We start from the raw sequence: 18,030 nt of genomic DNA, 5'->3' as shown, positions 1-18,030 counted from the left end.
AGAGCAATATTGGACCTCTGAGAAGTAGAAGCATGCACATGTACTCAGTACTTGGTTTGGGCCCCTTTTGCATCAATTACTGCCTCAATGTGGCGTGGCATGGATGTTATCAGCCTGTGGCACTGCTGAGGTGTTATGGAAGACCAGGAAGCTTCAATAGCAGCCTTCAGCCCTTCTGCATTGCTTAGTCTCATGTCTCTCATCTTTCTCTTGCCAATGCCCCATAGATTCTCTATGGGGTTCAGGTCAGGCAAGTTTGCTGGCCAATCAAGCACAGTAATCCCATGGGCATTGAACCAGGTTTTAGTACTTTTGGCAGTGTGGGCAGGTGCCAAAGTCCTGCTGGAAAATGAAGTCAGCATCCCCATAAAGCTCGTCTGTGGAAGGAAGAATGAAGTGCTCCAAAATCTCCTGGTAGATGGCTGCGTTAACCCTGGACTTAATGAGGCACAGTGGACCAACACCAGCTGATGACATGGGTCCCCAAATCAACACAGACTGTGGAAACTTCACACTGTGTTTCAAGTATCTGGCATTGTGTGCCTCCCCATTCTTCCTCCAGACTCTAGGTCCTTGGTTTTCAAATGAGATGCAAAAGTTTCCACAGTCTGTGTCTATCTCATATATTAGTTTCACCTTTTAAGTTGAATTACTGAAATAAATGACCTTTTCCCACAATACTCTAATTTTCTGAGTTTCACCTGTATAAGAATTTCTGAAGCGAGGAAACTTAGATTCTTCATGATTTAGCACCTGCCTGATTTGGCTCCCTTCCTAACTCACAGAGGTACTCTCATGCGGCTGAGAGTACTGCATGCTCCCAGAGGTGTCCCATGTCTAGAAACAGAGCTTTTAGCTAAAATTAGAGAAGTGCTTAGCATCATGATGTTTACATGCCTACTAAAATGTAGAATCATAGAATTGTAGAGTTGGAAGGGCCAAAGGGCCGTGCAGGAATCCAATGCAGGAATCACAACTACATTCTTCTGATATTTGGCTGGAATCTCCTTTATTGTTATTTGAAGCCATAGGTTCGGGTCCTACTCTCCAGAGCAGAAGAAAACAAGCTTGCTCAACCTTCCATGTTAGATATTTGTTATGTACTGAGTTGAATAGGATCCAAACTGCAGCAGTCTGATTGGTCCTAGAACAATAGGATCCAAAATGCAGCAGCCTGATTGGTCCTAGAACAATAGGATTCAGAATGCAGCAGTCTGATTGGTTCTAGAACAATGCAGCAGTATGATTGGTTGGCAGGAACCACCCAATCATGCTCCAGATAGAAGTGACTCCACAACCTGATTGGCTTACAGTAGAATTCCGGAATTAGCCAATCATGTGCAGCCCAATGTGTAAATAATGTATATAAAGCAGATACTTTGAGGGGACTTTCATTCATTCCCCCTCACCGCTATGAGCTGAATAAAGAGCATGAAATCACTTTGCGACTCTGAGTATATTTCAATATTTAAAGATGGCCATCGTAACCCCTCTCCATCTCCCCTTATCCAGGCTAAACATACCTAACACCCTCAACTGTTCCTCATATGGCTTGGTTTCCAGACCCTTGAGGCAAACTAAGGCCCGGGAGCCAGATCTGGCCCAATTGCCTTCTCAATCTGGCCCGCGGACGGTCTGGGAATCAGCATGTTTTTACATGAGTAGAATATGTCCTTTTATTTAAAGTGCATTTCTGAGTTATTTGTGGGGCCTGTCTGGTGTTTTTACATGAGTAGAATGTGTGCTTTTATTTCAAATACATCTCTGGATTATTTGTGGGGCATAGAAATTTCTTCATATTTTCCCCCCAAAATATAGTCTGGCCCCCCACAAGGACTAAGGGACTGTTGAAAAAGTTTGCTGACCACTGCTCTTGAGCATCTTGTTCACTATCCACTGCCCATGTCCAGCTTTTCTGTTTTGGTTTGGGGCTTTCCCTGAGGTGTGACTGAGTCACTTGTAAAATATTCATTGTACGCCCCTTGAAAAGGTTTTGTTTTCAGACTTTGTGGGAAAGTTTTTTGTTTTGTTCTTAGAATCTGTAGAAATTGATTGCTTTTCAGGACTTCAAAGTACACTTTTCGTACTTTGCTTCATTGTTACGTTTTGTACCGCTTCTGTGGATTTCGGGCTGCAAATCTTTTACACATTTGTTAAAACAAATAAATAGGTTTCATAGCCCTGTATTGCACCACTGTTGAATGTTTGGAGGGAGGAGGTTCCTAAAGGACCAACGAGGCTGCCTAGCATTTTAATTTTTTTCCAGGAGCTGTGCCACGAAGAAAAACAAGCCAAAGCGATGAAGAAAGGTGTCCTTCTCCCTAGCTACAGGCCAGCGTCTTGCCTTTCCACGCATCCTAAGTGCAGCTGGCTCCTCTGCATCCCCGCGCCCTCCTCCCAAGGCGTTCAAAAATCCCTTGTTTCCTCCCGGGGCTCCGATTCCAAGTCAATTAATTTCGAACTTTCTCGGCTTCCGTAGCTAGGACGTCCTTCTGCGCGCTGTTCGCGGTTGTCATGGCTACACTTCCTGTAACATTGAAGTTAGCCGCTCTAAGCTCTCGGGTTCTGAAGCAGGTCAGTGCTCAGCGGCAGCGGGAAGCGGGAGGGATGAAGCGGTCTTCGACGCCGAGAGCAGGGACGGATCCCCTCTCCTGACAAAACAGCCGGGGAGGAACCCGTTTCGATCGCTAAGATAGAGCGGGGCGGCAGTTGAGCGAGGGCGATGCCTAGAACTACAACTCCCAGCGTGCAACGGGGCGCTGCCCGCTCAAGGCTTAATGCTTTGCTTACCCCAATGCACTCTGGGACGTGTAGTCCAAGTGCTCTGGGGGCTTGGCGGGCACGTGTCGCTTGTAAGCTTGAGGCTCTGGCTGCCGTCTATTTCTTTCTTTTTAACGACTTAAGTTGCTTCTCTTTGGAGCCAAGACGTGCCAAGTGTCACTCCGTTGCATTAGTGCACAGTGAGTGTGCCTCAAACTTGGATATATCCTGAGAGTTGTGTGTATTGGGTAGATTTATTATTTGACGGTGGATATAACGTTCTGATTTTTTAAGGGAGTAACCTGTCATTTCTCTTTCATTTCTCTGCAAAATGCCACATTACTTCATTATGGCCATGTAGATAAACAACTAATAATTACCATTAAGTGTAAATTGTCCCTGGTAAAATATTAAGGACAGTTAACCCACAAGTGGGTTGTGGTTTTGTTTTGCTTTTAAACCGTCTCCCTACTACTATATATATATATATATATATATATATATATATATATATATAGCAATCCCTGAGTGTATATAAATAAATAAAAGCAGGCACATTGTATCCCCATTTTTATTGCCCTTGCAAAGTGTTGCTTTTGAAAAGTGGTTGGCCAACAGAAATACATTAGCTACAATTGTTATCAAGCCACAATGGTCTTTATGCATGGGGCAAGGAAATGAACCAGTCAGGAGGCAGCACAGTTAATGACAGTGACAACAACTAGACAAAGGTAGGCAATGTAATGTCTCCACAACTTAAACCTCAGCAACTGCCTACCTGGCCCTTTCCTCATACTGTCAAGATCACTAGTTATACCTCCACCTTTACTTGAGATGGATAGCATGCCATATTATGTTAGAATGGTCTTAAACAACAACATAATGTTAACCGTAGAAGTAACAGTTCGGCAGCACATGCATTTCTTTTCTTTTTGCCTTTTCCATGTTACAGTAAAAGGAATGGAAGTAGATGATGATGATCGACAAATTGAAGAAGAAATAGAACTTGAATTAAGCAAAATCAGTTTTTCATCCTCTGAAATAGATGATCCTGATCTTGATCCTGATTTATCAGCAGAAGCTTCAAGTGACAGCGAACCAGTAAGTATTCCACAGGACTTGGTGGCATACAGTGATCTTTCTGCATACTTGACAAACTTGGCATATACAGTATACAGAGTTCTGGCAGATTGATATATTTACTAGTTTGGTTGATAATATATGCCATGGAGGGTACCATGTGGATGGCTTGTTTCTTAGTATCCTAGACCCTAAAGAAACTTGCATATAAGTTCTGCAGTAACATATTATAACATAAATGTAGTTCCACTGTTTGTAACCAGCATCTAATTCTCAGTGGGACTCCATCAGAGGGCTAAATGTTTCCCACTGCTGTCCTATGAATTCATCTAATTCTTTTATAAACTTACTTAAACCATGAACAAATAACTGCTTTTAAGTGAATTAGCAGAAAGGTAATATATAATAAATAAATAGGATTTGAGACTGCAGCACTTGTATTCCAATACTTCTACCTTACATAGTTCCACCTAGGATTGTAACTTAGCTGCAAACAAGCCTAATATGAAAATAACATAGAATTTAATTTAAAATGTATATTAGATTTCAGATGAGCTACCAGAATCAGTTATCCAATATTTGAATTTTGTGAAGAGGAGTAGCCACAATGCAGAAAAGCTCATTTTGCAAGATTTGGAAAATGATGAAATATCAAGTAAGTGAGTTAGTCAGTTCTGCTACTGGTGTACAAGTATGATGCTTATGTTTTACAAGAGAAACTACAGCACTCAAACATTTTTAGAATTATTTGTAACTGAAAAGTAAGGTAGCAGTATTCAAAATATTTAAATAGACAAATGTTAAATGTTCGGGTAGCAGTGGCTGTTTATCACTGTTATGGAGATTTTTTGTAAATATTAACAGGAAAATACATAGGAGTACAAATTTAGGAAATTGATAGAAACCCTTGTTTAACATTGGGCCTGCCACAAATTATGCTTTGATTATTAAGATATCCTAAGTATGATTTGTATAAAACACCTATTCCTTTCATTGGAATTTTAATGAGTCTTTTAAAGGTAGAATAAGCAACCCTGATCTTGTATGGAATGTATCTTTAGTGTTGGATGTATAATGATCCAACCTAAAAAAAAACCCTGCCCATTTGGAAAGAAGTGCTATCTATTTATATAAGTTCTAGTAGGATGTCTCACTGAAATGAATTATTTGAGGCTTTGAACACTAACTTCTTCTGCAGTGTCTACATTATAATTTCTTTATTTGCAGGTGATATATACAAGGTAGTTCCTAATAATGCTTCAGATTGCTTGGCTGAGTTGGCTTCTGAATATAATGAAGATCCAGAAGAATTAAAGAAAAGGGTATTTTCTCTATATATTTTTACTAGGACTACTGCCACGGCTCATTCCACTTGCCAAACATGCCTACAGTCTGTGATATGTTGTGGGATCAGTGGTGTGTTGTGGGCTTGGCTTCAGTTTATGCGACCAGATGATGTGGACAAGATGTTCCTTCAGAGTGTGAGTCAGCAACTTCTGGACCATGTGGAATAGATCCACTGGCCAGCTGCTAGGGGGTGCAATGCAGGCTGCAAAATGTGCCTTAGTCATCTGCACAGCCTCAGGGTAGGCACAGTTATGTGTGCTAACTAATCTTCATCAGGCTTTCTGCATAGCCTCTAGCTCCTCAGAATATCAAGGATATACTTGGACTGCACAGTGCTGGAGAGGATACTCAGAAGCAATTGTGTCAATCTCCTGTCTTAGCTTGCCATTCTGTAGTGAGACAGGACTTTGAAAAGATCATCAGCATTTTCCACTGGTCAATTCTCAAGAGCATTCAGGAACCCTCTAGGTTTTAACAGCCTCCAAGGTCTGGGCTTCCACCCTTGTGTGGGGGAATTACCACCAGGAATCTAAGCTTTATCAAACAACAGTCCAGCCATGAGAAGATCTGCTGGGGTTGGGTTGGCAGAGAAGGGTGAGAAAACTGGGTTTCTCTGTTGGGTTCAGACCTGGTGGCTTCTTTCCTCATGCCACCAAACTGGCTTCTGTACTGGGTACAGAAAATGGATGCCAGCCCTCTCACTCACCTGCATGAATTTCCTGTTCAGCTTTGGCTAACATGCTTATATACATGTTATTTAATAATAATATGGTTAGTATCTAAGATAGGTAAGGGGAACCTTTGGCTGTCTAGGTGTTGCTGAACTACAGCTCCCACCAGTCCAAGCATGCATGGCCAAGGGTCAGGAGACTTGTAGGCCAACAACATCTGAGGGCCAAAAGTTCCCCACACCTGATTTGAGAAAACCTTAGTATTTACCATTCTCTTTTTTAAAAAAAAAAAATCCAGTTCAAATATAAGGAAATATTTTTAAATAGGTTTTTTTAATCCACCGTGTGTGTGTATTCTTATTTCTTTTTTCCCCCTGCACTAATACGTAGTTCAAATATATGTTTCCAGAAAAAACTGTTCCCAGTGACATTCTTTTTAGAAACTGGCTAGTTATGACAAAAATAAAATTTCATATGTAGAAAAAAATTCAGGATCTGATTAGTTTTTGGCAGTAGAGAGCAATAATATAGCAGAAAATTGTGACACATGTAGAGATAAGCTTATATTGATTGTCATAACAGAAATAATTTGATAAGCTTGGTGGTTGTTCTAAACTTCCTTTAAAATTATATTTTGAATTTATCTCTGTTAAAATACAAACTGTAATACAAATACAAACCTATTGTTGGGTAGGAGGCTTGTCTCATATTTTGCTTGTGGCAATATGCTTGTTGAAGTAGACTTCTATGCAGACATCCCTAATTCAATAAGAAGTCTTAAATGCAAGCTAGTGCTGTATTGCATTCACATTTTCTTTCACCAATCTAGCTGTGGTTGTAAACACAAACCCCCATTCGAAAATCGGTGATATTTCTGATTAGCAGCTTAGGGGGGAAAGTAAAGGAATTTAATTCAGTTCTCCTCCTCATTAAACAACTGAATAGTAAGATTGCTGCTCTTACAACAAGACTCTGCACACACCAAGTTGGATTGTGGCCAATACAAGTGCTCCTAAACTTTTCATCCATAGCAAATAACATCTGCTCATTACCTATATTTCTCCTACTATATCTCTTGCAATTTTGAACGATGACTAGCATAGAACATAACTGCTTCTGTGTATAGTTCGATGGTTCCAAGCTCAACTACACTCTCATGAAAATATTTGTTGCTGTTTAGGTATTGTCTGAAATAGAAGATGAAGATGAAGAACAACAGATCAATGTGACTTCTGATAATACAATAGAGGCCAATAATAATGGAGACATTGCTTCCAGTGAAATTGCTGATATCTGTTCTTTGACAGGTAAACAATCTTGTAAGATAGTGACTCACAGAGAATCACTCATCTTCATGACTGAGCTCAAGTCTCTGAGATCAATATTGTTTAGCCAGAGATTGTTTAGCCAGTTATTTTCCATACATGGTATATTCTACATCTGCATGATGTGAGCTATATTGTTGGTGATGTTGAAGATGAAGCAACCTCCTCTAGTGCAGAATGTTAAAATAGATTATCACAGGCAGAAAAAAATAATCATACACCTTGTTTTTATGGTATAGTGAAAATTCTTAAATCCACCAGGAGCTGGCAACACAATTTTATGCGGGGGGGGGGGGCAATAGTATCAATGATTCCAAGTTCTCATGCCTGCATTCTTCTAGATGATGGTGGCACAGACCTTAGCTTTACTTTCCAAGAAGTTGAAAAAAGATGCAAGCGAGAATATGAGCTCTGGGAACAAAAGCAAAATGAACTTGAAAATGAAAGAATAAAACAATTGAAAATTAAGAAGTGCATGGAAGAAACACAAAATGAAGAGGAGGAAAAAAGGAGGCAACTACGGCAGGAGGAACTGGAGGCTGAAAGAATGAAGTTAGAAATGTTCCATGCGGTAATATTTTAATGTAGATAATGGGCATATTTAAAACCTGTGGGTCGTATCTTTTATTTATTTAGTATATCTTGTTTTTAGACTGAAATGAATTTGAATGCATTAAAAAACAATAAACATCAGAAAAAATAAAATATAAAACATACATTAATGAAATACATTAAAGTTTAATACATTAAATAATGCAAATATAGCATAATAATTTAAACATATATGTGCCGTGTGTAGCTAACCTAGATACAGCTTAAATAAAAGAACTGATTCTTCATAATATGCTAGTCATTTATAAGTTCTGACATGCTTTTCACTGACATTGATATATATATTATACTTCAAATATTACAGGAAAAGAATTATATTGTCGCAATCAGCTCCTTTAGGGCACAAAAAGGACCTTATTTCTCTTTGGTGCTACACATATTATCTAAGAGTGTGTTCAGAAACATTGCTTTATTGTTTATTATAAGAATACCAACAATCAAAGGACCAGTATGATTTTCTAGAGGAACAGTGTTTAGTAAATGTTTCAGCTTTTGTCATTTGGTTTTTATAATTTTCCAGCCTTTTCTGTTACTTTTTTACATGCACCTTCTCTGTCAGACATTCTTAAATCTAACATTAATTGAAGTGCTAACATTGATGATCTATATTATGTACAGCAACAACAGGCAGTGATGGAAAAGGAGCTGATGAAAGAGGAGAAGTCTTGGAAAGAACAAATGAGACAGCATGAGGTAATTTACATACAAGAATGTTGACAATTTTTATAAGATTGTAGCATCGTAGTTTATGTATAGGAAAATAATCCTCAGTCCACATGTCATGCCCAAACCATCATAGGGTAGACTTATTGAAATTAATGCATCTAAGATAGTCATGTCTATTAACTTTAATAAGTCTACTTTGATTCTTGGCCCCGTAACCATGGGTGCCTGGGACCATGGGTGCCATGCAGCTTGAATGGCCCTGGCATTGAAATTTGAGAGTGCCTGGCCCCCTCATTGGGAATTTTGTGGGTGCTTAGGCACCCAGGGCCGCAGGGAGTTGGCACCTATGATACTAGCATTGAATACCACCCCAGGTTTATTCTTTCAGCATAATAACATGCTTTTTCTACACCTGCTGGGACAATTACAAATAGTTCATTTCATATTATTATTATAACAGAGCCAATATAATAGCAATACACTAAATAAATTGAACACAGTTCAAAATATATGTTACAAATAGATTGACATCACCTCCCTCTGACCTGCCTGTTTTAATATGCCTATTTAATGTGCAACCTATTTAATATAGAACCATTAATATCAGTTTCTATTTTATATGATTTGTACATCATAATTTTGGTATTTCTTACAAATGCTTACTTTTTTGTTTGGGCTTAGGAATTGATTAATAACTTACAGATACAAATAGAAGAAGAAAAGAAGGCATTCGAAGAACAACAAGCTATGGAAAGACAACACTTGGCAGAACTGCAGAATATGGCCGCTGTAAAAATCCAAGCTACCTTTAGAGCCTTCTTGGTGTACAAAACATATTCCCCTGTCTTGAAAGAAAGGAAAAAAGAACTAGAAAAACAAAGAGAATTGCAAGAAGTGATGCAAAGGGAAAGGAAAGAAAAGCAGGAAAGATTGATGAAGAGGGCCCTAGAGAAGAAGGAACAAGAGGAGAAAGAAAGAAAGAGATGGGAAGAAAAAGAGAGGCAAGAACTTGAGGAAAAGATGAAGAGGCATGAAGAATATGAAAAGAAGAAAGAAATTTTGAGACTTCAGCGAGAACAACTAATATTGGAAGAACTGAAAAGGACAGAAAAAGGCCACCTAGAATTTGTGATAGAAAAGAAAATGGAGTCTGAAAATGTGGATAAAGAAAAACTGTTGGCTAAAAACAGAAAAATAATTAAAGAAGTCAAAGAAGATGATGAAACTGAAAAATCAGAAAGGCAAATGAAACTGGACAATATTGATAATGTTACAAAAATAACAAAGAAATTAAAAGCAAAAGAACAGGTAGAAGAAAGAAAGGAAGAAGAAACTGCCAAAATAAAAAGGGGAATGGGCCCCACAAATACAGAGAAGGCTTTAGAAATAGCAAATAAGGAGGAAGAAATCAAAAAGGTAAAAGAAGAGGAGGAAGAACAGGTAGAAGAACGAAAGGAAGAAGAAACTGCCAAAATAAAAAGGGGAATGGCCCCCCCAAATACAGAGAAGACTTTAGAAATAGCTAATAAGGAGGAAGAAATCAAAAAGGTAAAAGAACAGGAGGAAGCTAAATATGGAAGAATGAAACTAATTGAGGAAAAGCAACAGAAAGTTGAAACACAGGAAAAAGAGTATGAGAAAAAGAAACAAGATGAAATACATGAAATGATGCATGTAGGAAATGATGACAGATACCGTTTTTTGACAACTGTGGAATTTCAGGAAAATGGTAATACAAATGCTCCCAATAGTGAAGCTATTACAATAGTTAATCAGGAAGACAACAGGTATAGCAGTTGCATCAGCATGGATGTTCAGCTAGATTCTGGAGACGCTGGACAGATAGATGGGTCTTATGCATCTGAAAATATTAAAATAGAGTTTGCTTTAAAAGAAATTCATGAGGAAGTCACTAGTCGTTGGGCCAGATGTGAGAATTCAGTCAATTCTTTTGAGCAACCGCTCGTGCTTTCAGATTCTATTGAAAAGAAGAGGTTAGTGTGGATGAAAGGATGTAAATCCTGGTCTAGAATTTATAGGGAACACAAGGGAAAGAAAATAGTTGAAAGAAGCAGGCCACGGAAATGCTTCTCTGGTCTGATGCCTCCTCTGAGTGCTGCCATGATAATGCAGGCTGGCCCTTGGAATTCTCTGCAACAGGTGAGTAAAAGTTGCAAGTTCAAAACTGTCGTACAAGTGTCTTGTGAATCCTTTTAGTGCTTATGTATCGCGAGCTATTCATAGGTTCTTAGTGCTGACATAACATTCCCCTCAGAGGAAATAAGAAGTGGAATCATAAAGTTTGCCAAAAATGCTTGAATAATTTACTGACTTTTATAGAAACTCTTTCCCACATTCCTTGTTCACTGTGTGCTCTAGTTCTGTTGATGTAAAGGGTTGGGTGGGGACTATGGCAGTATTGTGCAGTTAGGCAACCTGATCACAACCTTCCAAGAGACTTTACACCTCCTACACAGCCTGCCGAGTAGTGGATGAGCAAAACGAGAGTTACAGTAGCGTAGAACAATTGTTGAACAAAGAAGTATATCTTTCCATTGTGGTGTGTTGGATGTCATGAATTGTTTTCTACCCCTACCCCCTGATATGATTTTGGATTTTTCCAAACTTTTTTGTTTTGAGCTAGAAACAATATTTTGGATGGTTTGAAATCACAGTTTATATAATGCATTGCAAATATATTTCAAATGTTGCAAGAGTATAAAATTTCTCTTATTGAATGTGTATAGGTGACCACAGTTACCTTTCAAGATTTGCCAGGCTGCAGCCTCTCCACGTTGTCACAGTGTTCAAAGCTACAATTTTTGAGTCTCAGACGTTGTGGATTGCTTTCTTTGGAAGGACTCAGCAACTGCAAAGATCTAAAATACATAGATGCAGAGGTACTACTATGTATTTTTTAGTCTATGTTGAAGTGGAAATTATTTCAAAAGGTGCTGTTAAACATTCACTCCACATACAATAAGAACATAAGAGCCCTAGTGGATCAAATCAAAGGTCTAGCATAATATTTTCAAATAGCAACCTTCATATGGATATCTTTCTCCTTGCTAGTAACCAGCCTGGTCAGGGAGGCTGCTTATCAGCAGCGTGGTGAATACACTGACAGCATCCCAGATCTGTCTGTCTAGTCTAACACAGATGCAGTGCCTCTAAGCCCATCCCCAAATCAATAGGTTTTCTGGTAAAAGATTATATTTCTATGGACAATGCCAACACCGACACCTTTGACCATCTAGACTGGTCTGGTGCTGTACCAAGAACCCAGATGTGCACAGCTGAATTACCCCATGCCCACCCAGTTTATGCATGTGAGTCACAGTAATACATGTCAGGTCATCCCCTTCTAGGTCAAATCAGGGATAAACATAATTTAGTTACAGACTGACCTGGCAAATAGAGGACTAAGTGGCTAGCCCCATCAAAAACTGCTGGAGGAGCTGAAAAGGGCCAAACATGTAGACCTCCATCCCAGGTGGTAATCAGTTCCTCCACTCAAATATTCTCTTGCCTACAATGAATGGAATTGAAGCAGTTTTACTGTAACTGCCTGCCAAAGGCTCATCCAGACACATAATAATAATAATAATAATAATAATAATAATAATAATAATAATAATAATAATAATTTATTATTTATACCCCGCCCATCTGGCTGGGTTTCCCCAGCCACTCTGGGCGGCTTCCAAAAGAATATTAAAATACTATGGTACATCAAACATTAAAAGCTTCCCTAAACATCTTAACACCTTCACCCAATAACCCTATGTACAGCACAAAGTTTAGGGGCACAGATGATAAACTAAAGCTCACAAGTAAGTGTATCACATGTGGTAGACAGAATATAGTAATCTCATAAGTACACTCCTTTGCCTCTCACCCAGGGGAACCTACGAAAACCAACCTCCCTCCCAATTCAGCCGGGCTTGAACTGATTTTTGTATCAGTTTTAATCAGGGTCGGAGGCAATAGCTGCAATCCTAAACACTTACCTGGCAACAAATCTCATTCAATTTATTGAGCATTCTGAGTAGACATGAATAGGATTGTACTGTTAATTATTTTTAGTTCATTCAAAAAAAATGTAATAAAACTTAATATATTTGTTTGGTTTGTTTACAGGAAAACAATATTAAAGGGATTAATTGTGAGAATCTTGAAAATCTCTGCATTCTAATTCTGAACAAAAATGACATTTCATCCCTTCATGGTTTATATGGCTGCACTAATCTTTGGAATCTTGAACTTTCCTACAATAAAATCACTCGAATTGGTAAGGGCCTGACTATTTCCATTGATAAATAGTAGAACTGCAACCATTAGTAGGCAAATAAATGTTCTTAATAAGATATTTTTATGTGATTAACAATAAACTCCTCTGTTAATTGGTTTGGGTTAGTAGCCTCTGTGGTCTGCTCTTTTTAAAAATATGGTGGTTGTCTCAGCACTGAGAGTCAGGTCATAGGTGGGCAGTCTTGTGGTTCCTAGTTACACTTCAGTACAAGTAAACAACTTTCATTTACCAGGGAAAGTAAATAGGTGTCCATCTGCATATTCCCTGGTGCACTCAGTGTCTGTGGTGGGGAGCAGATTTTATATAAATGGCCAGTCTTGCTGATTAACTTGTTTCAAGGCAAAGTAAACAAGAAAGCTCACAGAAATTTGCGGACGTAGTTGAAGGAAGACCTGTCTTCCGTTTGGCCCACTGTTGATCCCAATGTCTGCTCTCCTCCTTCCCTCTCAGTGCATCTCATGCTGCAATTTGCTTGGTTGTCTCATAGATTTTGCCCTTGTTTTCATAGTTTCAACCAGGGTTCCTTTTGTTGATCATGCTAGACAAAGAAACAGAATCCAGGCTGTAGTGTACATGAGTATGGTTAGTAAAATAAGGTACATATCTGATTTGTGGTTCATTTAATGAAGTAACATATTAGGAAACTGGTTTTCAAAACCTGAGAATTCAACTGATGAATCAGCAATGAAACATGCACTCGGCTGAATAAAAGCAAAAGCTGCCTTGGCTATCTTACTGTGGTAAAAAATAAAAGTAGCCAAAAAAATCCCCATGAGCAAATAAGATGTCTGCACATAGTAAACAAAGGGGAGTATGAACCAAAGAATGACATTATAATTTATTTTATATTTCCAAAACTGTTGCTATTAGTCTCCTGTTATGCAAAATAGTGTCAAGGTAGCTGAATGAATGCTTCTTTCCAGTAAAGCCTCTTTGTATGATGTCATACCAAAGTTTCTGCCTCCCCCAAAAAGGTTACAACATTGAAAATGAAAGGTTAAGAAGCTATTTTACTTCTAGTATATAAATCTTGTATATAAATATTAATTTAAATGTGAACATTTATAATGTCAATGCACCCAATCCTGTTGGTTATGTTTTAGATTGCTAAATTTTCTATATTAAAGTGACAGATTTCTTAGGCACAAGCTTCTGCTTGGAATAGTGACTGTTGGTGTTCATTAAATCTCAAAGATCAGTAATCCAAGGTAAACCAACAAGGTGGACTGATTGGTAGCAGAAATGCTGGAATCTGTGTTCAATCTGTCTTCGGTGCCAGTAGTACTGTAAAGGATTACTTGTTTCAGATGGATTTCCTGAGGTAGAATATCAGAAAGATTAATGTGAGAGTGACATAATATGAATTGATGAGTCTTGGATATGAAGACTACAGGGCCAATGAGGCAAAAGCCTCCTGTCCTGTCTGTATATACAATGAAAGCACTGTGCTTACCCGTAAATGAGATGAGTTTGAATGAGAAAGTAGATGTTCAAGAAAACCACTTGGAGCCTGCTTTTCTGTCCTCATCAACTGCTTGGGGGAGGTCTGGTTTGTAAGCTGCATTTCATGTTACACAATCACATATTGATAGGTTTTTTAAAAAAAACACCTTATGGAATTACACAAAGATAGACTTGTGTTTTTAAAGATTTCCCCCTCCTTTTCCATCTCTGAGTCCTGTAGAGTTTTCCTAGGTAGATTTGGAAGTTGCGGTGCAACAACCCCACCCCAGTCCTTATTACATTCCATTCAAATGATTCTGTGTCTGTTTCTCTAAAATGCGGCTTAAATTGCTGTCACTTACCTGGTAGTCAGTCCTTTGAGTATAGTAGGACTTCGAGTAAACATGCAGTGAATTGCACTGTCTGTATATAACATTTTAGTCCTTAGTGTCTCTCTTGTTTTCCACATCATGTAAAACTAAATGCAGAGAGAGTACATAGTTTAAGCTCAGTTGATAAAATAAGGGGTTTTTAAATTTTTTAAAAATCATATTGCATTCTATGAATACTGACTGCTCATTATCAGAATAATTTAAACTAGTTCTGGGTTTACAAATATGCCTTAAGTTGGATATTTTCTGAATTTTTGTTACTCTTCCTCTGCCTTCATGGTTTTATAATAATTTGAAAACTAATAAAAATAAACTAAAAAGAAACAAAGTCTAGGTTATTGATAATTTTGAAATCAGAAACGTATTTCTTTTGGAACCAGCTTTAGTAAATAGAAAGCTTTGTTACCTTCCGAGTTACGCAGAACCCTTAAAACAAAGCATCACATATTATTATACCAATAGAGACTAAGCTATTAAAAAAGCTGTGGGCTTTAATAGATTTAATAACATCTTAACAAATCAAAGATAGCACAAAGATAATCTCAGTGTCATTGGTTCAATCCCCACATTGACCAAAGGATTCCTGCATTGCATGGGGTAGATGATCCTCGTGGTCCTTTCCAACTCTACAGGGGATCCAGAAACAGAAAAGTATGCTATTTTATTTTTTTGAAGTGTTAGTAATTCCACACCTCCTTCAGTACCTGCCAACCATGCCCCTCGCCATGCCCCCCAAAAAGACCGTGCCAAACTACACATGACACAAAATGTATAATTGGAAAACTTGTCAGATAGTGTGTGCATATGCTCTTTTTTAAATTAATAGCAGGCAAGGAGCCTATGGGAAGGAAATGTTTAACCCTTCCCTCCCTACTGTTACTTCTGACACGCATGGACCAATTATTAGCCCCAGGAAAAGAAATTCCCGTTTTCGTTTTTAATAAAACACTGTGGTGTGATTACTAATGGCACACGGAAGTGGGCGGGGAAGCATTGCTACCACTTACCAGGACAGTGGTGTAGCAGGTGAATCCAGGACTGCACTGGCACACAGGCAGAACCAATCCAGTATTTCCTCTGGTGTGCCCACACAGTCCTAACGCTTTCCACCCCCCTGCATCACCTGACACCATTCCATTAAATAGCAGCAACCCCAATATTAGGATGGTAGCAGAGCACAACCACAGCAGCCACTCCTGATGAAACATTTAGTTTAACCCCTTACAATGCAATTTGAGTGATCCCAAGGTTTATTTTAAAAAACAGATAATGCACCAAGCAAGAGTTCAACCTGTTATTAGATATAGTGTTATTATCGGTCCACTGCTTTATGTCAGCAGGAGGGGATGATAACTGGACTTTCCTAAAGAAAAAAATGAATCCAAAGTGACAAGTCTAAATAACTCTTTTATATTCCATAAATCCACTAGGTGGTGCAGGTTAGCTTTCCAGATTATTTAACAGCAGATTCCAAACCGCTGACTTGCAATGTTGCGTTTAAATTTAGAAGTATATTTGAAATTATTTTTTAGTAATTGAGGAATGGTACCCAAATCTGTCCTAGTGGAAATCATATTTAAACCAGTAGTCTGATTCTTAGTTTTAGAGAAAACTTAGTTCATGTAATGCAGAACTTGTGACATTTTAACAGTACAGTCTAATGGGTATCTGTTGAATTCAATGCAATTTACTTTCAAGTGAGTAAGTGCAGGATTGGTACTCAGTGCAGAGGCTTTTGGTTATAGATAGTAGGATATTTGCTGCTGATTGCTATGTTAATATTGGATCTATTTTTTCATGTCAGCAGAAATATTTGTTCGTATTTTAAACTGAAATTCAAGGCATAGTTCCTGGTTTGAAACTTGGACCTCAGTCCAAATAAGCTTTCAGTAAACTTTTAAGCCTCACAATTCCCAGAGCTGATGAGCCTATTTGTAGTTCAAGTTGAAGAACATCTTGTGACTTGGCAGTAGGAACAGCTATAGTAAAAGCAAGATGTCTCCACGGCACACATAGTTCTCTGCTACACATGCAAATTTCTTCGTTAGATCATGTCCCTAATTCTAACAAAAAAATCATTTTGAATAATGGATAATCAAAGTGTTATATGGAACAATATGTGACAACATTTGTATTAGAGCATATTGCAAGTATGCACTGTAGATTTTCCAGTCCATAAAAGAGTTGGACTTCAAATAATAGAAAGGTTAGCGTACTGACTTTAGTTTCTTTCTCTGTCTCCACCAGTGTTTTGCAGACAAAAAGGAAGCAGTGAGCACATATACCATGTCACAAAAAGTTGTTTTCCTTTCAAAACAAGAAAACTGGGAAAGCATCACTCAACATCACACACCACTTTGTACGTTACAGCTAGGTTTGCCATACATCCAGAATTTTCCAGGCATAGCCAGGATTCGGTCGTCGGAAACAGTGCCCAGGTGGAAATTGCTGAAACGTCCAGGAAAATCTAGATGTATGGCAACCAATGTTTGTGGCACAAAAGAATCATCAGAAAGTATCTTCCCTGCCTTCACCCTACAGATTTCTTAACAGTATCTGTTATTCACTGTTCTGTGCTTTTCCCACTCTGCTTTTTGTCTAATTAAAGTTGAAATTCACTCCCACAAGATGTAGTGATGGCCACCAACTTGAATGCCTTTAAAAGATGAGATGATTTTATGAAAGGATGGCTAGCAACAATAGCTATGTGCACTGAGGTCTTGCTTATGAAAGTAGAACCCTGGGCTAGAGGGGCATTCAAATGGATCCAGCAGTCTCTTACTATGTTTTCACATCATATTTCTATGATGTAAAGGTGCACAAACAACATGCACACAGCTAACTTAACTGAATGTCATTCTCTAATTGGACCCACCAGGTGAGATGCTGCAGGTAGTTACTAGAGAAAGTGCCTTTTCTTTGGTAGTGTCCAGACCTGGACAATTCTTTTGCAACCTGACTTAGCACCTTTTTTTTTTTATTTGATTTTTTAAAATATAAACACACAATGAACATCAATTCAGAATCCAAATACTGAGATTACTCTGAATCTCCTGACTTCCCCCCATCCCTTCCATGGGTCCCAATAAAAATAATTACAACTGCATATCAATATTTGGTTTAGCACCTTTATTAATGTCACTCCAGCACTAGGCAAAGGCCATTTTATCAGTCCTGATTTTATTTTCATTTTTTTTGTCATGTGGTTGTATGTTGCTCTTATATAGTTTATTGTTAATATGTTCTTTAATTTTATGTATTTTAGATGTAATTTAAGTGTTCTGTATTTTTGATCATGCAAGCTTCCTTGAGAATTTGTTGAATGGAAATACAACATAAATATTCAGCAAAGAAATAAATCCACTTCCCTTCAAACATAGAATATGGGGTGTTTATGAATGGTTTATGAATGCTACATGGTT

At 38.2% G+C, this 18,030-nt stretch overlaps 1 protein-coding gene across 5 annotated transcripts in view; it reads left to right on the top strand.

Moving 5' to 3' along the window:
• The first annotated feature begins 2,477 nt into the window (after positions 1–2,477).
• The window catches only part of LRRIQ1 (leucine rich repeats and IQ motif containing 1), a 97,910-nt gene continuing 82,357 nt past the window's right edge, over positions 2,478–18,030 (top strand). The window contains exons 1-10 of one of the 5 annotated variants that reach the window (XM_081211188.1): positions 2,478–2,574; positions 3,713–3,861; positions 4,384–4,495; positions 5,068–5,162; positions 7,039–7,165; positions 7,525–7,754; positions 8,414–8,488; positions 9,143–10,621; positions 11,209–11,361; positions 12,602–12,752. In XM_081211188.1, the coding sequence (XP_081067314.1) occupies positions 3,721–3,861; positions 4,384–4,495; positions 5,068–5,162; positions 7,039–7,165; positions 7,525–7,754; positions 8,414–8,488; positions 9,143–10,621; positions 11,209–11,361; positions 12,602–12,752 (2,563 nt within the window). In that variant the 5' untranslated portion in view covers positions 2,478–2,574; positions 3,713–3,720. The other 4 variants (XR_014012452.1, XM_081211187.1, XM_081211189.1 and 1 more) reach the window with 4 other exon arrangements.

Source organism: Podarcis bocagei (assembly GCF_964188305.1).
Source record: "Podarcis bocagei genome assembly, chromosome: 10".
NCBI lineage: Eukaryota > Metazoa > Chordata > Lepidosauria > Squamata > Lacertidae > Podarcis > Podarcis bocagei.
Note: the sequence above shows the minus strand (reverse complement) of the source record. Positions and strands in the feature narration are given on the sequence as shown.